Source organism: Rhinoderma darwinii, chromosome 12 (genome assembly GCF_050947455.1).
Source record: "Rhinoderma darwinii isolate aRhiDar2 chromosome 12, aRhiDar2.hap1, whole genome shotgun sequence".
In the NCBI taxonomy this organism is placed as follows: Eukaryota; Metazoa; Chordata; class Amphibia; order Anura; family Rhinodermatidae; genus Rhinoderma; species Rhinoderma darwinii.
The window spans coordinates 66,038,508-66,061,320 of record NC_134698.1 but is presented as its reverse complement, the minus strand read 5'-3'; the positions used below and the strand labels follow the sequence as shown (position 1 = coordinate 66,061,320).

Genomic DNA, 22,813 nt, shown 5'->3' with positions numbered 1-22,813 from the left:
GCTTATATAGTCATGAATGACCTTATATATGAGTAGGTACTCATATACATACTATACATATACAAATTGATAGCTACTGCTTTACCTATTGCCAAGGCTAGCAGGAGTGTTCTGCACATTCATATAACATTTAACAGGATTAAATAGCTTACTTTATATATTAAATAAGAAATATATCAGATATGTGTTTAACTCCTTACATTGCATATCTATTTATTTATATCCAAAAAAAGAGAGATAGAAGCAGCACTCAAAAAAACTCTGGTTTATTCATCCAGCATCCACTGCAACGTTTCACCTTCTCTATGAAGGCTTTTTCTATTTATTTATTTATAAATGTTCTATCTATCTATCTATCTATCTATCTATCTATCTATCTATCTATCTATCTATCTATCTATCTATCTATCTATCTATCTATCTATCTATCTATCTATCTATCTATCTATCTATCTCTCATAACTATCTCATATAGAGCTTTCTATCTATCTATCATCTATCTATCTATCTATCGATCGATCGATCGATCGATCTATCTATCTATCTATCTATCTATCTATCTATCTATCTATCTATCTATCTATCTATCTATCTATCTATCTATCTACATGCAAGGGGCTTAGCAGTAAAGAAAAAACAAATCAACAAAAACTGAACCAATGCCGTAAAACATTCGATATATTCTATATATTCTATCTATCCAATATCTGTCATCTTTTTCCTATCCAAAAGAAAAGACACACACACACACACACACACACACACACACACACACACACACACACACACACACAATGCACTGTATATATCGACATTTCATTGTTAATATGTGTGCTGAACAAAATAGGTAATTGAATATTCCAGCAATATATATGAAAAATAACTACACCAACACACAGCGCATTTATCATGCCAGCACCATAGTTACCTTATTTGAACATGTATATTATATTTATAAATATTTATATTTATAAAATCTAAATATCTGCACTAGTTAGGTAGGGTGAAATATATATATATATATATATATATATATATATATATATATATATATATATATATATATATATATATAAAATTGTAGTTGTACACTAATCAGGTAGCAATAACATAATAGTTTAAACAATACACAAATGTCTAGATGGTTCTGAGTTCATACCTGTTCTTGGCTGCTGCTGCTCTGTCTCTTTGCCTCCGGTTTTTGAACCAATTTCCTACTTGTGTTGGGGTAAGTCCGGTCGCTTGTGCCAGTTCTCTCTTTTTGCTGGGGTTTGGGTAAGGGTCTTGTAGGTACCATTCCCTAAGCAAATGCCGTGTTCGTTCTTTAAAGCAGTGTGTCTTCTGTTCTCCATCCCAAATAGTTCTGGGCAGTGGGAACTTCTTCCTTACTCTGTACTTGTCTACTGGCCCTAAGGGTCTCCCCCTTAGTTTCTCAGCTTCCTGGTAGTGAGCTTCCAACCAGAGAGCCTGGAGTTTAGTGTGGGAATCCTTGGTGAATTTGTGGTTTTCCAAAATGTGGTACAGTTCTCTGAAGTTGCCCGTGTGGAAAGCCACGATTGCCCTAGCACGTAGCACAGACTCATTTTTATTAAGGGCCTCACAAGCTGCAGGAGCCACTGGCAAAGACCAGAGAAAACGACCCAATCGCTCAATATCCCCGCTCTCTTCCAGGGTCTCACACACCCCAGCGACCTGCTGGGGGCTGAAGTTCAAAATAGGCAACTGAAACATTGAAGCTGCTTATTAAATTTGTCGCAAACACCGAGATGCTTTGACGCAGAATCCAACACAAGAGGACACAACACGAGGCGGTAAGCGCAGCCTCCTTGGAGACGATGATCTCTTGGATGCACTTGCTAACTCCAAGAGCCAAGCTAAGGTATCACAGCCGATCTGCTGTTAAAGGGAAGAAGCTGCCCTGAGCCAACAAACGATTTTCTATTGGACTTGGCAGATTGGTTGCTGGGTTGCCATGGCTTCTTGTCAATCAGTGTCAGTCTTTGCCAATCAAAGGCGAGGAAGAGGGAGATGTTTCAGCACCTCCCAGGGCTCGACAGCGCCCAGCGCTCTACTGTCCCCAGTGCACAGGGACTGTACATCACATCCATGCTGCTTGGATTCTCTCTGTGACCCACACACATTGCACATAGAGAAAAGATTAGACAAAATACCTAGAGCATTTCCCATCAGAGAGAAGCAACTAGCATCCAATTAGAAAGGTGACTGTACAAATGAAAATCCTCTACAATAAACCCCCATGCAGGCACAGACAGAGGATGCTGTGCGCTGTCAGTGCAATGTGCTCTATGGACCGGAATGGCAATAAGCAAACACTAAACCCCCTTTATATCCATTCCACATAGTAATGCTATTGTACAATGACAGACCTATGGGTAAATTGACTTGTAAGGGTTAATCTAGAATCGTCTATGCTATAGAAGATATCTATAACCCCCCTTTCCTTACTGACACATTGACTCAGTGCTTGAACCATGTAAAATTTTATCAGTCCTATGTTAAAAATGTGGCTTCTCGGTTGAAGTGTGCACAGTAAAACCTGAGAAGAGCTACAGAGGGTGAGAAGTCATTTGTAGGTCATCATGCACAGAATGGAGCAGGGAGAATTCAAACCTTTTAACCCTTCCTTCCCTGTCTCACTGGCCAAGGGTTAAAAATAAAACTGGCTCATTGAGTTAGCACAAATCAATGAATATTATCCATTTCCGCGTAAATAAAGGGCATTATACAGCCATGTGACAATGAAGGTGACATCCACAATCAGCTATTAGATCTTATAGGAACAGTTTACAGTAAGAAAGTAGCAGCAATATTCTTCACATAGCATATTTCTTATTGTGCGCATATTCATCTATTTCCCAATAGAGTCTGTTGTCCTTCTCAATGCAATTGCTAAGATTATGTCAAGACAAGTCTTGTGTATGGTTAAGAGCTGTAACAAATATAGAAACATCTCTCTCCATTGCTACATTCCGACCTACAAAAGGAAAGGGAGGGATCTCAGCCTATTATTATTATTATTTGCATCCGATATACATTATGATTCTTGCTATTTCGAATGCATTATGTCAGGAATATTCTTCATTCTGCCTTCCAGATCTGGGCTTTTCTTTCTATAAAGATAGAACAATTGCTGATATAGAAGATATGAAGGGAATAATCCACCCCCTCTTTCTCCCTCTCTCTCTCTCCCTCTCTCTCTGTGGATGGAAGCAGCATTAGCAGCGAGGTATGCAAGCGTCTTTTATTTAGTATCAAGAACAATTTGTCTTTTGCTCGTGAAGATTTGGTAAATAAGAAGGCAGATAGATACCGCAGATGGTTGGAGGTGTCGGGTCGGATTAGAATACGCCTCAGTACAGTGCTAAGCTCATTCTGACGGAAAACCCTGATATTATTTTCACAGATCTACGCAGTTCACTTGAAAAAAAAACCTCCGAGCCATTTACATCATTTATGGGAGGCTCGCAGCTAGCGGGATGAGAACGCTTTCAATACTGCTCATTTTCATAGAATCAGACAGCAAAACCACAAGATCCCAGCCGGATTTCTGATCAACTATTGAGTCATGGATCCCCCCTTTAAATTTTTAGCAGATAGACAGCAATGAGGCATGGGGTTTAGAGCATTAAACCCCATTGTGTACTGTTATGAATGTTATTTATAGGTGTCCATAATATATATATATAGATAGATAGATAGATAGATAGATAGATAGATAGATAGACACACACACACATGTATATATATATATATATATATATATATATATATATATATATATATATATATATATATATATATATATATATATATGTATATATATAAATAAATATATAAAACATTTAAAACATGGGGTTATAAAACACCATTATCAAAAAATGATGGCATTCTGTGGATTTCGTAGTCCGCGCCATGCCCATATGCCGATTTGACTCGGATGCCACGTCTATTACTGCTATCTATGCCATTGCGGTTATTGATGTATGGAAAGAAACTGAATTTACAACAGAGGGACCATATTTGTTTTATGCCCCCAAAGGTATGTGGTGTTCTGATTACATACAAAACATTTCTGGATAATGATTATTGGAGGGATTTAATACGTAATAATAATTGTTGATTTTCGGAGGTGATAGAGAATACATTTGCTGCAAGAATGAGATGAGACTACTTTAAAATGTCCTTTCTTCTCTCCGAATACTGTACAAATTTCAGCAGCAATGTATTACTTATTGATATCTACTTATTAGCTCCTGTAAAAACGGACAGGGACGCGCAGGAGAACTCGGAATGTAATTACAATTACACTATAATACAATATATGCTTGACATTGTTTACAGACGGACTACATCCCATATAATAATAATAATAATAATAATAATAATAATAATAATAATAATAATAATAATAATATAAAATATTATTCTTATTATTATTATACAAACTCATTGTATTCCACATAGATGAGTTCAAATGACCGAAGCAAAGGTTACCTATGCCATAAACTAGCATTAAGTTTTCAGCAAGGCATAAGCCAATTTTTAATAAAAAATAAAATATTTTATAAAAAACAAACAAACGGTGTTTTGTTAAGCACCGGATATAAAACTCTATGTAATAATACTCTATGGAATAATACAATATTTGGAAATAACCAGATTTTTTTTTACGATGTAAATAACATTGGCTCCTAGCAGTCGGGTTGAGACACTAGCAGTCGGGTTATCGAGGTGTACTAAGACTGTAGTTCTATACAATGGCCACAAGTTGTCTAGATTTGCTAAACTGCTGTGCCAGGACTCAACTGCTCCTTGGTGTGTAGATGTATGTATAAGTAGTGCACAACACTTGATTATTTGGGCACAGGTTCACTTGTCCAGCTTCTATATTGGTTGGTAAAATAAAGAAAGGTAAATTTTTAAAGAAAGTGCCCCAAACCACAAACTCCATACTAACGTACTAAACACCCTGCTAGGACAGGCTAGTTTCTTCTCTATTTGGTTTACAAATTACAAATATTCAATCTATCTTTCCTATTACAGCCCAACAAAGGTGGTTAATAAGAAGCTTCATTTGACAGTTAGCACCACAGGGCACAGACATATCTAAACACACATCATTGCACCCAATAGCCTTACATAAATTGGGACTATGCTGTGTAAAATTTGCATATTTTTAAAAAGTATTTATTTAGCACATAGTCTGTAGTATGTAAATATACATTTACAAGAAGCCACTACCAACCAGTATGAATAGTCAGCATCATAGTAACTGAGTTATAAAACATCTGGTAATAAAATCTTTAAATATGAGAAAATATCAAATTTGTGTATGATTTTTTTTAACATCTACCTGCAAAAATCTGTAAAAGTTTGCTAATAAGCACAAAATAGAGACCTAGTAAAATGTATATGGGACTGTGACTGGAAATAATTACCACAGATGTTTAGCACCCAATTTGGCAGAGCAACAATGTGCCATTATTCATGATCAAAATACAATAAAATTATGTATACAATATTTCACGTCTTTTAATAAAATACCTTATGAAGTCAGCCAACCTGCTGAGAACCTCTGACCTAGTGCAAACATGCATATATACATGTATACAGGGTATATAGCTGATTTGGCCATACACATTACACGCATACAGTCAATCATTTTATACAAAAAATATAATATCAGAATAATATAATATAATATCAGAATACAGCGTGCACATTTTGTCATTTATATTTATGCGTTATTGTTGGAATGCGGCATAAGTAAGAGATAAGTGGAGGAAGAAGAAAGGAGATACCTGAAATGTCTCCACTTTTCTACCCAAAGCCAATCCCTATGAAACAAAAAAAAAATGTCTACGTCTAAATAAAAATAATATATTTCTCATACACATCAGTAGAAATTTTCCATGACATGTCTATAAATAACATTTGTATAAACATCCCATTCTGATGTAAAAACCAGATGATTATACAGAGATGAGTGGTGATACAGAGGTCCTGCCCATTCGTTTTTGTAGAAGAGCTCCTGTGCATCATTGGTGGACACTTGGCTTTATGCAGGGGGGAAAAAAACGCAGCACCTAGAGGTTACATTTGTCAAAATCTCATTAACATTTTAAAAGCATGCCTTTTAAAAAACAACTTGCTGCATTCTTTATTAAACAGAATGCAAATCATGAAATCAAGCTCTGAAATGAAATCAAGCAAACATTGAGAAATAAATAAATGCTGGGAGATTTCAGCTCTGAAGCAAGCAAAATTCTGAATGCAGACTGCAGCCCTGGTTTTTCCTAAGATTTAGTATTAGGACAGCTATATGTATATACTAGTATATATACTCTGCTGCACTGATGTATATAATACATAGACATGTCTAACTGCTGATATGTTTCTGTATAGTACAAAGAATCAGTGCAACAGTGTCTTTATACTAGTATATAACCACGATTGTCAAGTGGTTCCTCTAGCAATAACAGCTAGTCACATATGTAGAATAGTTTTCTGATATGATTCTCTATAGTGGAAAATTGGTGATACTGATATCCCCATGCTCTAAAGGTTGTTCACAATTGGTACTGTAAATATTGATATACTTATATGATTTTGAGATTTTACAGTAAAATATAATCAAACTATGTATTATGCAAGTGAAAGCACAAATGGGTTACAATAGCGACGTCGACGTTTCGGTCATACGACCTTCGTCGGGCACTGAGCCGTACTGGGGACTCGATTGATGAATACCTATAATGCGTAATAGCGCTGCTATAATTCGTATTGGCGGCTTACCGCTCTTCATGGGCGCCCATGAAGAGCGGTAAGCCGCCAATACGAATTATAGCAGCGCTATTACGCATTATAGGTATTCATCAATCGAGTCCCCAGTACGGCTCAGTGCCCGACGAAGGTCGTATGACCGAAACGTCGACGTCGCACATGTAGCCTCTGGCATTCATCTTGAGAATTCAATAAATATAATTTCTGAAACACAAGCAAGGTGTGCCGACTACAAATTCTTAACCTACATCCGGGTTGGGACCCTACCTCGAGCACCCAAGGAAACCTGTGCTATCTGAACACAACCATAGGGTTACAATAGCGTCATGGGTTGTATTGCTATTTATTGAAAACCATTATAACGTTTTTTATAAAGATAATATCTACATAAGAAGTGGAGTAACTTTGCAAATACATTCGATTACTTATTTTGTACTGATCCTAAATTACAACCTGTATTATACTCCAGAGCTTTACTCATAATTCTGCTAAATGTTATTGAAGACAGTTGAAAATCTAGTAATCAGAGACACTTCTAAGTGGTAAACTGAGATTACAATACAGTGCCTGATGTACAAATAACACTTGTAGATTTCAAATCACTAAAGCAAGTTCTGTGTGGACATTGAGCGAACAAAGAAAACTGAGAGATGTTATCTCTGAAGCCTACAGAATTAGGAATTCAGCTCTGGACTATGGTACATGCTATAACTCAGGATATGCACAAAATAAATAGATTAAAGGAGATTTTAGTCTTCAAAAATAAAGTTCTATGGGCATCAAATCCAAAATGAAACATTAAAATATACTTACCGCAGAAATGTCTTCTTGTTTCCATTCTACAACCTGTTGGGTCCCTTGCTGGTCGTCTGTCAACTTGAAGCCATTTACACAAAGGACCAGTGAGGGACCCGAAAAGGCAACACACTGGAAAGGGATGGAATCGCTGCATCAAGAATATTTGAAAGTTTATATTATTTGGATTTTGTGCCCATAGAACTTTACTATTAGGGATTGGAAAAAGCACTGTAATTTTATATATATACTTTAATGAGGTTCCCAGTTAAAATAATTTAGTTAAATAAATGAAGGCATCTTCTTTTAGAATGTAGGCCCTGGGGCGATCAGCTGATTTTGCCAAGGGACGCTGCAGTCAGACATTTTCCCTGCAGCAGCCACTGCAGGAGAAATATAGTATTACATGACGACCCTTGAAATTAATGGCCACCCTTACAAGACAAGCACAGCTCGAAACCACCAGCTCCGCTTGTTCAGAATGGCTCTCTGTTCTGGCCTATAGAGGAAGACCCCCCTTCATGATGTCCATATGCTCTAATCGGGCATATAGAAAGGGTTTTTTCTTTCATGAGACAACCCCTTCAATACAAAACATTATTAAACTAAAAGATGCCAAACCACCCAAGTCTGCTATCAAGGGAAAAGAGTTCATGGTGTTTTTTACTCAACAAGGTGGACAATGACTCATCCATCTGTTGCCTCTTCTTTCTTCCTTTAGTTTACAGCTCCAATGGCTCCTTAATTATAAACAGCATATAACATATATATGATTGGTGTGTAGTGACTGCAGAACAGGGTAAATAACTTACAAATATAATGGTGTTTCTGACTGTTCCACTGTATATTGGTACCATTTTCCTTTTATGTCCAGCCTCGTTTTGTACTCCACCTATAGGCTTTGTCATTCAACACAGACTTGGGCAAACCCTTGTGCAACTGCACACATATAAAGAAACTGAAGGCACCATATTCACACATATAAAGAAAATGGAGGTACCATATTCACACATATAAATAAACTGGAGGCACCATACTCACCTCTAGAAAAAATGTCTCTGGGGGGAATACCTTTATAATTCAGCATGCGATGGAGCATGCCACAATTTTTTCTCACCGATTCCCTAAAAGGTATTGTAGTGGCCGATATAAGGCTATGGACTATTTAACAGATCTCTACAGCATTGATCCATAGTATGTCCATGTGCATGTAGGTCTAAGTCTCTGTAGTGAACTGGCGTGCCAGTACGCTTTTACATATGTAATGGCATGTAAGATGTCTTACATGCCATCAGTGGCAGCAGTTGTGTGTTTGTATAGGCATGCTGCATAGGAAGAATTAGTAAGGTCTAAATTCTACGATCATTGCCCCATAGAATAGAAAACTAATAACTGTCAATGATCACATCATTAAATAAATATGCTGTCCCATTTATAATATTCATAGTGTTATTGTGTTCAGAATAGAAGCACAAATCCTTGATCATTATTAGTCTGAATACAGGTTTGCTATACACATGACACCTTTTTCTCCTCCTTAAAACAGCCCTGACTTCTTCTAAGGGTATGTTCACACGGCGGGGGTCCGTAACGGCTGAAATTACGGGGATGTTTCAGCCTGAAAACATCCCCGTAAATTCAGCCGTACCGGCATGTGCAGGCGCTTGAACGCCGCGTCAATTACGGCCGTAATTAGCGCTGCTATTCATTGGAGTCAATGAATAGCGGCTCCAATTACGGCCAAAGAAGTGACAGGTCACTTCTTCTACGCGGGCGTCTATTTACGCGCCGTCATTTGACAGCGGCGCGTAAATATACGCCTCGTGTGAACAGACAAACGTCTGCTCATTGCTTTCAATGGGCAGATGTTTGTCAGCGCTATTGAGGCGCTATTTTCAGACGTAATTCGGGGCAAAAACGCCCGATTTACGTCCGTAAATAGGCCGTGTGAACATACCCTTAGTGTGCCAATACAATCCTTAATGCATTCCCAAACTCAATACAGGGTGTGCATTAAATTATTTAAAGCTTGCCCCTTTCCGTGTAAATGCTAAATGCTTTTTATGCAGTCTGAATGTTTTAATAATAATAATGTGTTCTGTGCTTTTAAAATTCCAAAAAGGAACCTTTAATCCCAAAGTATTCAACTTTCATTATGCAACACACGCTTTTTATCAAACATAATAAATATATTTTAACAGTGCATACTAATGGAAGCATCAATACAGGGGTAATGAGCACTGAGGAAAATACTACAAGACATAAGAGAAACTTATCAGATTAGGGATCAGTCAAGTAAGCTAATTAAAGACAATGATTGTGAAGGAAACTCAACTAAACAACAACATAAAAGAGCATTTTTCTATACATAAATATATATATAAAAAATTATTTATCATGTGCCTAGAAAGACAAGACTTACAGGCTAATGCCATAAAACAATGCTTGCCTCTTGTATACATAGCATTCAGGGAATCTGTGCTAACAGCTACTTCAAGAGTGTGAACTACCCACATGATCCTTGAAATGTCCAGGGACAGGGTCAGAGAGTCTTTAAATCAAATCTCGTGTTCTGGCTTCTTTTTACAATAGATGTTCATGTTGCAGAACATGTGTAGTCCACTATGTGATAAAAATCAGCGGGTAACTAATATTTACTGACAGCTGTCAAACATTCACAGATAATGTACCAAGTTTACACAATGCCGAGTTTCTGTATAATCTAGGTGGGGCTTTTATACGTTATATGGCCAAAAGTATGTGGACACCTGACCATCACATCTAATTGAGTGCCAGCATGTGAACCCAGAAACTCCTTTGTCCCAGGTACAAAGCTCTTCTCATTGAGCCATCTGAAACATTAGATAGCTCCACCACTGAATCTGTTGCCCTGGTTCTCTTCATTCCTGCCTCTCTGGATTTCTTGCCTTGATAAACAATTAGTCTCACCCTTTTGGCTTGCTATAAAAGTTTGGCCCTTTCACTTCCTGATGCCAGACTATTGAGCTTCTTGCCTGGAGTCTAGTTCCTTCCTGCATCTCTACAAACTCTTGCTGCTCATTTGTGTACCAAATGCGGATTGTTTCCTGACCACGCCTTTGCCTCACACTTCGACCTATTGCCGCTTGTCTGTGTACAAAGCTTGGACTGTTTCCTGACAACGTGTTTGCCTCACGCTACATCCAGTTGCCGCTTATCTGTGTACCAAACCAGAACTGTTATTTGACTACTCATGCTATTAACACCATCCTGCCTGATAATTTCAGCCCCTGGACTCCGAATCTGCTACAGACTTTGACAGAATAGTCTAGTCAAAATATGGAGTTTGCTGGAGCAAGTCTTTTGGCAAATATGAAGCGACAATTTTCTGAACTACAAACATTTGGTGCCACCTATCAAGAAAAAAGTTCTCAGATGCAAAGTGTGAGATCAACAAAGAGAGGTTATTGAATTGCAAAGACAACTTCTGAAAGGATGTGGCTCAGCATACCACTACCATTAAAGTTTAGGGGTGAACGTCACTGTAATGTCGGTGGTCGCAGACCGCAGACTCCTATCATCTTGCAGACGTCTTCCTCCCCAGAGATGCCATAACATGCGGCCATCCTGTCCTTCAGTGACCACTAGGGTGCGCACTCGAGCTCATTCCCGGCCTTAATGGGCCAGAGCACACACTTGTTTTGACTGATTGCTCCCAGATCACCCTGAACTATAAGAAGGGCCCTGCCCCTTCAGTCATTGCCTGAGCGTTGTGTTTACCCCTGTTAGTCTTTGCAAATGGTGCCTTAGTGTTTTCCAGTTCCCAGTCTTCCCGTTCCTGCTACCTGTATCCTGTATCCCGTGCTACCTTGTTCCTGTGCCGTAGAGAGTTGGAGTCATTTTGTGTCGTATATTACGCCTGCTGTATTTCACCGCGTCTGGTGTCTGCCTGCTGCCAAGATCCCTTTCGAGCCTGCCATCGCTACTGTCTGTATTGCCACTGGTACCCTTATTTGAACTATTGACTTTGCCTTGGTATCCTGTTTGGCCAGCTGCTATCCCGCTACGGTGGTACGGCCCAGTGGGTCCAAACACCCATCGTGACAGTCACCATTACCAAGGTTTCCTTAACCAATGCTGCATATATTTTCAAATGCAACCTGCTCCATTTACAAGTTTATGATGATTCTAATCATTGTGCCACGACTGGGTAGATGATACCACATGGAATCTAGCAGCAAAGAAGAGCCAATTTCGACGAGGACTTTCAGAGCAAGTGAAGGATGAACTTTCCAGAGTGGAAACCTCAGATGAGTTGGAGGACCTCATTCAATTGTGCATTTTGAATTGATCAGAGACTTACTAAAATATGAAAGGAAAGACTGTGGGTATTTAGAAATAATCCTGCCTTCTCCTTCATTCAATCAACACTGAAAATCCAGCAAAATACTAAATCTATATCTGAACCGATGCAAATTGATGTTATTTAAAAACCTTTTACTACTGCAGAAAAAAAAGATGACGTACAGAAAATCTTTCCCTTTATTGCGGATTTCATTGCACTATGCCCAACTAAGATTTGTAGGACCATCACTGCCACTGATGTAAAAGAACAAATGAAACTGGAGACATCTGATCTGTTGGATTCAAAAATATATTCAATTTCTCCTCTGGCACAGGGTGAAGACAAGTTTTTGGTATCAGAGTCTCATTTTATTGTGCCACTACACACCTGCACTAAAACAGGTTAGATTTTTTTTGTTCTGCTATGCTTGACTCTGGAGCTGCTGGAAATGTCGCAATAATAATATTGCATTGTTGGCAAGGTCAACACTACTAGACATGGACAGTGGTAATGCATCATCCCTTTCATCAGAGAATGTTACTCATATTCACCTCTTCAGGGTACCGCTCCATTCACTCCAGGCTGTGGTCTGGCCTCCGTCCACGCAGTGCCAGCTCTGGTACATCTACTATTCCTGGTACTACTGAGGAAAGCTCACACTACTAGTTACTTAACTCTCTGCACTTGCTGTCCTTGGCTCTGGATTAGCAGCATGCACTAATTGGTCATCTTCAGCACCTGTTGCTTTCTTATATAAAGCTCTCACTCTCAGTTTGACTTTGCCAGAGCAATAGGGGTTCTCCCTCTTAAAGCCTGGCTCTGTGTTTGCTGTTATTAATCTATTGGACTATATCACCGATTATTCTTGTTTGCCTCCTACCTACTGATCCTGGACCGTGACCCCTACTATTCTTCAGTACCACTGACTACAACTACCACTACGGATCCGCACTCGAGACTGTACACCTAAATAGTAAGTGTGCCATTTGTCACTTCTATTCCGTTGGTTATTTATTGGCTGTTGTATGAGGAGACTATTTCGGAATCAGACCAAGACCCTATACAAGGGTTGGAGGGTGAAAATCCAAGGGTCCCCCGGAATCCGCTCCCCGGTCTAGTCACCAGAAATCCAGTACAACACGGTGGGTTTACTATACCCTCTGCTGTTCGAAAATATTATTACTACGCTAGATCGGATGGAGACCATCACAACTATGCAGCTTCAAGTTCTTATTAATCCTGATCATTAATAAGTTAGTCATTTTCAACTGATTGCTTCTCCAAAGTTTCCAGTTATTTTGGGAATTCCTTGACTTTCTACTCACAATCCATCCATCAACTGGGAAACATGTTCTATACATTTTCCCTCTGAATATTGTCAACTGAATTGTCTGCCTAAACCTACCTACGTGCACATCAATTTCTAAAAGTTCTGTTAAAGACTCATTATTTTCACAATGACAAGAATGTCAGGATGTCTGTGATAAAAAAAAATGCAGAGAAGCTTCCTCCATGTCGTTCATATGATTGCTCAATAGAACTGTTACCCAGAGCCAAAATACACTTTGGTCGTATCTACTCTCTTTGATGAGAATCTATATCTCCTGCTGGAGCACCTCTTTGTTTTTTGTTAAGAAGAAAGATTCCACTTACGTCCTTGCACTGGCTATAGGAACCTTAATAAGGTCACAGTTAAAAGATGATATTCTCTCCCTTTAATTCCAGAATTACCTGAGAGGTCTTGTACAGCTAAAATATTTCACAACCTTGATCTTAGAGGAGCATATAACCTTGTTTGAATCCTTTCTGGGATAAATGGACATGGTATAGAGACTTTGAGTATCTTGTCATGTTTTTTTGACTCTGTAATGCCCCAGCCACTTTCCAACATTTTATAAATGATATTTTGAAGGACCTATTGGATCAATTTGTAATAGTCTACCTGGAGGATATCTTATTTTTTTCAGAACGTCCAAATAAAGAGAAAGTGAAGCAGCGCTCAGAAAAAAATGGATTTATTCATCCAACATCCACTACAATGTTTCACCTTCTCTGTGAAGGCATTTTCAAGCTTAAAAATTGTTTATATATTAAACGTATGAAATGGGTACATTATCTCTCCAGAAGGTCTTAGTATAGATCAGGGGTCTCAAACACACGGCCCCTAAGGCTGTCATCTGCGGCCCGCGGGGCACCGCAGCTCCCTCGGGAGAGAAGAGAGCAGGCCGAAGGAGGAATGCGCCGGCAAATGATGAAGCCCCTGACGTCACTGTCCATATATGGACAGTGATGTCAGGGGCTTCCCCAGAGCCGGAGTCCCAGAGCAGAGCTTATACTAGCGCTCTGCTCTGGGACTCCTGCACTGAGGAAGCCCCTGACATCACTGTCCATATATGGACAGTGACGTCAGGGGCTTCATCATTTGCCGGCGCATTCCTCCTTCGGCCTGCTCTCTTCTCTCCCGAGGGAGCTGCGGTGCCCCGCGGGCCGCAGATGACAGCCTTAGGGGCCGTGTGTTTGAGACCCCTGATCTATACTAAGACCTTCTGGAGAGATAATGTACCCATTTCAGTGATGTCAGGGGCTTCCTCAGTGCAGGAGTCCCAGAGCAGAGCGCTAGTATACTCTGGTACTCCGTCTGGGGAAGCCCCTGACATCACAGTCCTTATATGGACAGTGATATCAAGGGCAACGCTGGAGTCCCAGAGCTACTAGCGTTCTGCCCGGCACTCCGGCTCTGGGGTTGCCCCTGACATCACTGTCCATATATGGAAAGCGATTTAAGGGGCTTCCCCAGAGCCGGAGTCCCAGAGCAGAGCCTATTCTAGTGATCTGCTCCGGGACTCCTGCTCTGAGGAAGCCCCTGATATCACTTCCCATATATGGACAGTGATGTCAGGAGCAGAGCTGGAGTCCCAGTCAGAGTGCTAGAAGCAGCTCTGTTCCGGGACTCCGGCTGGGGAAGCCCCTCACATTACTGTGCATATATGGACAGTGATGTCAGAAGCAGAGATGGAATTCCAGAGAGAACGCTAGTAGTGCTCTGCCCAGGACTCCGGCTCTGGTGTTGCCCCTGACATCACTGTCCATATATGGACAGTGATGTCAGGAGAAGTGCTGGAGTGCCAGGAAAAGCGCTACTAGCGCTCTGCCCAGGACTCCAGCTCTGGGGTTGCCCCTGACATCCCTGTCCATATATGGAAAATGATGTCAGGAGCACAGCTGTTCTAGTGCCTATACTAGTGCTCTGCTCCGGGACTTCTGCTCTGAGGAAGCCCCTGATATCACTGTCCATATATGGACAGTGATGTCAGAAGAAGAAATGGAATCACAGACAGTGCGCTAGTAGCGCTCTGCCCAGGACTTCAGATCTGGGGTTGCCCATGAAATGACTGTCTATATATGGACAGTGATGTCAGGAGCAGAGCTGGAGTTCCAAGCAGAGCTACTCCGGCTCTGGGTTTGCCCCTGACATCACTGTCCATATATGGACAGTGATGTCATGAGCAGAGCTGGAGTCCCAGGAAAAGCGCTACTAGCGCTCTGCCCGGGACTCCGGCTCTGGGGTTCCCCTGACATCACTGTCCAAATATGGACAGTAGTGTCAGGGGCTTCCCCAGAGTTCCGGAGCAGAGCGTATACTAGTGCTCTGCTCTGGGACTCTACAGAGGGCACTGTGGCATTATCTACAGAGGGCACTGTGGCATTATCTAGGGGGTGGCATTATCTACAGAGGGCACTGTGGCATTATCTACAGAGGGCACTGTGGCATTATCTAGGGGGGTATGTGGCATTATCTACATAGGGCACTGTGGCACTATCTACAGAGGGCACTGTAGCATTATCTACAGAGTGCACTGTGGCCCTATCTAAAAAGGGGCTGCCCAATCTTCATATTCTTGTGTCTGCCAAACGCTGCCAACTGAGCAACCAGGATTGTTAAAATAAGCACGTGGAGTAAACTCGCAAATTTCCATTAAGTTTAAACCTATTGGTATAATTATAGTAATGTAGTACTATTATAGTAATGTAGTATTTATATAGTAATGTAGTATTATTATAGTAATGTAGTATTGTTATAGTAGTTCGAATAACTAATTGATTAACAATAATTTTGTATTGTATCGAATTTGAAAGCAATGCGGCCCGTCAACTTCAAATTTTTTCTATGTGCGGCTCATGTACCTCGCCGAGATTGAGACCCCTGGTATAAACCCTAGTAAAATCAAGGCTATTACTGATAAGCCAACCACAAAAAATGAAAAATACATTAAGAGATGTTACATCTGTGGGGCATGTTGACCCACTAGGCCACTCTGCTGTAGCAGAATAGCAGCTGGTCAAACGAGAGTCAATAATAGTCTTTAGGGCGAGAGTACCTGGATAGCTGGCTTGTGCCGGATTATCAGAAGCTGACTGGTGCCAGACTATCGGAAGCTGTCTTGTGCTGCATAATAGACTTGTCTCGGATACAGGACACAGGAACTGTAGACATCACGGACACTTGACTTGACACGAACACCGGACAATGAAGATGTCTCGGACACTGGACACTTATCTTGGTACGGACACCGGACATTTGACTTGGCACGGATAGCTGACACTTTGCTTAGCATGGACACTGGACACTTGACTTGGCACGGACACTGGATATAGGATACAAGATAAAAGATACGGGATACAGGATAACGATTGGGAACCTTTGCAGACCAACTCAGGTTTAGACACAACATTGCTCAGGTAATGAGGAAGTGGTCACTGTTCCTTTTAAAGTCCTGGGCGTGCTGGCTTGGTTTGGGGAGAAATTGCGGTGCCGAGGATGAGTGCGCAGGCGCGCACCCTATGGCCATCGGCCGAAGGAGAGAGCAGTGTGTGCTGGCGTCTAAGGGGAAGGAGACGCCAGCAAGGCTTCAGAGTCCTGTGGTTGCGGCTGCCAGTAAGTGGGGAATGCCAGCGGTCAGCGACCGCAGGCTTTACAAGAGATTTATTGTTTTTCCTAATTTCTACAGAAAGTTAATTCGAGACTTCTCCAAGATCAAAGCACCAATCACTCAACTCACAAAGAAGAACACTGGCATAGCTATAGGGGTCGCAGCGGTCGCAATTGCGACCGGGCCCCGAAGCCAGGGGGGCCCACGGCCCCCCGCACCACATCAATAAAAAGTTACTATAGTAACTCGGGCCGCGGGCCCCTGTTACTATAGTAACATACTTTACTTACCTTCCTGGTTCCGGATCGCAGCGGAGGTCCTGACGTCAAGCGCTGTGCGCAGCGCATGACGTCACAGCGCTATGCGCCGCGCACAGCATCGAGGCGACAGAACTCCCGCCACGGCCGAAGAGGAAGGTAAGGTTAGCCCTGACTGGCGGGGTCCGACTCCCGGGTCCCGCCAATCAGCTGTTTTGAAGGGGCCGCAGCACTCGTACGAGAGCTGCTCCCCTTCATTCCGGTCACTTCATTCCGGTCACACTGTGAATCGGTGTCGGCGATTCACTGTGTGAGCAAGTAGTGACATGAAGGGGAAGCAGCTCTCGTACGAGTGCTGCGGCCCCTTCAAAACAGCTGATTTGCGGGTCCCGGGCGACACATCAGCTATTGATGGCCTATCCTGAGGATAGGCCATCAATGTTTAGGGACTGCACAACCCCTAAGCCTACGATGTAGCAGGCTTAGGGGGCCCATGAGACAGGATCACAGATTGTGTGATCCTGTCTGCTGGGCCCTGTATCTAAGCCAATCACATGGTAGGCTTAGATACATGGCCCATGCGTGATCCTGTCTGCTGGGCCCTGTATCTAAGCCTACCACACTGTAGGTTTAGATACAGGGCCCCAGCACACAGTAATCTTATACTGTATAAGATTACTGTCTGCTGGACCCTGTATCTAAGCCTACCTTATGGTAGGCTTAGATACAGGGTCCCACAGACAGTATCACACATGGGCCCTGTATCTAAGCCTTAGGGTATGTGCACAGACACTAATTACGTCCGTAATTGACGGACATATTTCGGCCGGAAGTACCGGACCGAACACAGTGCAGGGAGCCGGGCTCCTAGCATCATAGTTATGTACGATGCTAGGAGTCCCTGCCTCGCTGCAGGACAACTGTCCCATACTGTAAACATGTTTTCAGTACGGGACAGTTGTCCGGCAGCGAGGCAGGGACTCCTAGCGTCGTACATAAGTACGACGCTAGGAGCCCGGCTCCCTGCACTGTGTTCGGTCCGGTACTTGCGGCCGAAATACGTCCGTCAATTATGGACGTAATTAGTGTGTGTGCACATACCCTAACACATGTGTTACTAATCATTTTTTGTGTGTTTTCTAACAGGTTCGGTCGTTGGACTACGGTGGATTCCAGGACTACTTCGATGACGGCTTTTTTTTTTATTAATAAAATGGTTAATGAGGGTTGTGTGTGTTTTTTTTTTTTATTTCAATAAAATATTTTTTCTATGTCTGTGTTTTTTTTTTAAACTATATTACTACCGCCATAGTAATGGCCGCCGGCTGATTGACAGCATCCATTGCTAAGGCGGGGCTTAGTGTTAGCCGATGCAGAGGCTAACACTAACCCCTATTATTACCCCGGTACCCACCGCCACCAGGGGTGCTGGGAAGAGCCGGGTACGATCCAGTACTTGACCATCTGCAGTGATGGCCGGCCACTGGGGTGGCCGCAGGCTGGTATTATCAGGAGGGGAAAGGCCAAAAACAGTGGCCCTTCCCACCCTGGTGATGCTAGGCTGCTGCTGCTTTATTGTATCTGGCTGGTTATGAAAAATGGGGGGGACTCCACGTCATTTAAAAAAAAATAAAAAAATAAAAATTGGAAAGAACGATGTCGGGTCCCCCCCAATTTTCATAACCAGCCAGATACAACACAGCAGCAGCAGGCAGCATTACAAGGGTGGGAAGGGCCACTGTTTTTGGCCTTCCCCAGCCTAATACTACCAGCCTGCGGCCACCCTGGTGCCTGCCCGTCACTACAGATGGTCGGGTACTGGTTCGTACCCGGCTCTTCCCAGTACTCCATGTGGCGGTGGGTACCGGGGTAATAATGGGGGTTAGTGTAGCCTCTGCACCGGCTAACATTAAGCCTCGCCTTAGTAATGGAGGTTGTCAATCAGCCAGCGGCCATTACTAAGGCGGTGATAATAAAGTTTAAAAAGATACAAGCACATAGAAAAAATATTTTATTGAAATAAAAAACCACAACCCTCATTAACCATTTTATTGAGAATAAAAAAAACGCCGTCATTGAAGTCCTCGTATCCGAAGTCCAACAACCGAACCTGTAAAAAAACACAAACACACAAAAATAATCAGTAACACATAAAGAAGCAAAATTATTATTCTTACCTGTCCTGGGTCCAGCGCTGGAGCCGCAATGTCAGCGTGCTGGGCCATGTATCTAATCCAATCATGTGTGATACTGTCTACTGAGCTGTGTATCTAATCCAATCATGTGTGATACTGTCTGCTGGGCCCTGTATCTAATCGTATCTTGTGTGATACTGTCTGCTGGGCCCTATATCTAATCCGATCATGTGTGATACTGTCTGCTGAGCCACTGTATCTAATCCTATCATGTGTGATACTGTCTGCTGGGCCACTGTATCTAATCCTATCATGTGTGATACTGCCTTCTGAGCCACTGTATCTAATCCTATCATGTGTGATACTGTCTGCTCAGCCACTGTATCTAATCCTATCCATAGTTTATAGGGTCGTAGTGCTATAGATATGCTATGCTGTCTCATATACACACTTTTTTTTGGGGCGGACACATATGTATTGGGGCTATTTCCCGGACATTTTAAGCCCTGAGGGTATGTTCACATGGCAGCGTCTGTTACGGCTGAGATTACGGTGCTGTTTTCAGGAGAAAACAGCACCGTAATTTCAGCCGTAATGGCATGTGCAGGCATCTTTCGCTGCGTCCATTACGGAAATAATTGGAGCTGGTTTTCTATGGAGTCCATGGAAAACGGCTCCATTTACGTCTGAAGAAGTGACAGGCACTTTTTTGACGCGGGCGTCTTTTTTACGCGCCTCCTTTCGACAGCGGCGCGTAAAAAAAAATGACCGTCGGCACAGAACATCGTAAGACCCATTCAAATGAATGGGCAGATGTTTGCCGACGCTTTTGAGCCGCATTTTCGGACATAATTCAATGCTATAACGCACGAATTACGTCCGTAAATAGGGTGTGTGAACCCAGCCTTAGTGAAGCCCCCGGCTGCTAGTGCTGCATTGTTGGGTCACTTAGGAGACCCAGCGATGCAGCTGAAAGCGGACCGTCGGCCATGAGAAGTTTGCGGGGGGGGGGGGCAGTAGGAATTTTTGCATCGGGGCCCATGAGCCTCTAGCTACGCCCCTGAAGAAGAATGTTTGCTTTTAGAATGTTTGATGAAGAATGTTTATTCATCTAAATGCAGAATTACATTTCACCTTGAGGATTATGCATCTAGCAGTAGGGGCAGTCCTGTCTCAGCGCTCGGGGGACAAGATGTTGCACCTTTGTGCTTATTCTTCTAGTGAAATGTTCTCATCAGAAAATAACTATGATATCAGAAATAAAGAACTTTTAGCTATTAAAAAATGCATTTTCCATCTGAAGACATCTTTTGGAGGGAACTGCTAATCCTATAACTGTATTTACTGATCATAGTAATCTGGAATTCATCCATGATGCCAAAAGATAATCCTCCAGACAAGCGAGATGGAGTTTATTATTTTCTTGATTTAATTTTGTGATTACTTATAGACCTGGATAAAAAAAATGGTAAAGCTGACGCCTTATACAGGATGTTCTCTGAGTCCACACAGAAAGACTAGTGTGACAGCAAAATTTTATCTGAACTTTGTAGGTCCTAGTTTATCAAAGATTTTCTGACTTGGATATGAAAATGACTAATTTCTGAGTCATCCTCCAAGGATTGTCAATCTCTTCTTCAAATATGGATTCTGGATGCAACATCATTGTTTGTATGTATCAGAAACAGCACGACTTGATGTTCTAAAATTAGTTCATGATTTTAAGCTGGCTGGACATTAAAGCTTTAAAAAAATAAAAAAAATTCCTATTCCTTTTGGTGGCCAAGCTTTAAGAAGGATATCCAATAAAATGTTTCCTCATGTGTGGTTTATGCTCAAAATAAAACTCCATGTTCTTCTCCTTTAGGTTTGCTACTGCCATTCCCATTTTCATCTCCTCTTTGGGGCTCAGTTTTTATGGATATTGTGGTTGACCTAGCGCCTTCCAAAGGAATAAACACCATCCTGGTTGTCATAGACCATTTCTCCAAGATGGCCCATTTTATTCTAATCCCTGGGAATACCCACTACAGAACAAACTGCTGAATTAATTGATTCGAAAAGTATTCAAATTACATGGAATTCCAGATAATGTGGTCTCTGATCGAGGGGTACAGTTCACTTACAAATTCTGGAAATGTTCTTGCTCTGCTCCTGGGATAAGAGTAAAATTGCCTTCTACCTTTCAACCCAAATCAAATGGATGAACTGAAAGAACTAATCAAACTCTTGAACAGTACCTTTGATGCTTCATTAGTTATCTTCAGGATGACTGGTTGGATTACTTACCCACAGCTGAGCATATAATAACTCTGAGCCTAGTTCAATGTCACAAAAACTTTTCTATGCGAATACAGGTCTTCACCCAGTCTTCAGTCCTGATTAACCAATTTCTATTTCTCTTCCAGCAGTGACTGAACACTTGACAAAATGTTCAAGAAAAGATCAATGAGAGTTTGACTAATGCTTAAAAACAATTTAAACAGACTGCTGATAAACACCAGAAAGCAACTTCAGCTTATCATGTAGGGGACAAGTGTGGCTTTCCAAAAAAAAAACAAAAAAAAAAAAATAACAATTTGCATCTACAGCCTCCACTCTTCTGGGAAAGATTTTCACAAAATTATGGAGTGTGTCTGTGTCAATTTGTGCTTATTCAGAAAAATTGTGATACTGGACGAGAAGGTCTGGCTCACAATCGGCGTTCCAATTAATTCCAAAAGTATTCAATGGAGTTGAGGTCAGGGCTCTGTGCAGGCCACTCCATACCATACTTGTCACACCATGTCTTTATAGACCTTGCTTTGTGTATGGGGGCACAGTCATGCTGGAACAGGAAAGCATACAATTGCTTAAAATCTTTTTGTATACAGTAGCCTTAATATTACCCTTCACTGGAAATAAGGGGCCAAACCCTGAGAACCAGCCCCAGATAATTATCCCTCGTTATAATGATGGGGGTAGGAAAACAGACAAGTGAGCCCTAATCTACCCGCCACTCAGTCCCTGCCTACTTGCAACGACCCGCCCTAGGCGACGGGGTACAACTGGGCGACGGTCCCTACGCTCAATAAGTGCACGACAGACAAACAGACAAGGGTACACAGAAGCAAGGGAAAAGGGGCAGTTGCCCACGGCAACACCGTGAGCAACAAGAGTGGTGAACGAGCCGAGTCAAACCAGGAGTGTACAAGGTAGCAAACGCAGAGCAGGAGAGTAGTGAACAAGCCGAGTCAAACCAGAAGTGTACGAGGTACCCAACGCAGAGCAGAAGAGTAGTCAGTAAGCCAGGGTCAATATGAAGCAGGGTCAAATAGCTCAAGAAGCTGCAGCAGGGCCAGGAAACCAAACGAGAAGAATCACAAGCAAGGAGGAACAGGAAAGGCAGGTATAAATAGATAGAGGGCGGGAGCTAGCTCCATCTGGCCAGGCTGTCATAGGCTCTCCCACTCCTAAGCCTGCCATCCTGAGTGGTGGAAGATGGAGTCAGTCTCACAGACATAGAAGCAGGTGCAGACTGATTACCTATGGGCGTAGACACAGAAGCTGAGCCTGGCAGATCCTTAA

At 41.9% G+C, this 22,813-nt stretch overlaps 1 protein-coding gene and 1 long non-coding RNA gene across 2 annotated transcripts in view; both read right to left on the bottom strand.

The window, feature by feature from the left end:
- Positions 1-2,253, bottom strand: part of SIX6 (SIX homeobox 6) — a 3,553-nt gene extending 1,300 nt beyond the window's left edge. Inside the window, exon 1 of the mRNA XM_075844874.1 lies at positions 1,160-2,253. Within this exon, the coding sequence (XP_075700989.1) occupies positions 1,160-1,731 (572 nt within the window). The 5' untranslated portion in view covers positions 1,732-2,253. The remainder of the gene's footprint in view (positions 1-1,159) is intronic.
- Positions 1-22,813, bottom strand: part of LOC142664534 (uncharacterized) — a 126,939-nt gene that overhangs the window by 82,886 nt on the left and 21,240 nt on the right. The gene's annotated exons all lie outside the window — the stretch shown is intronic.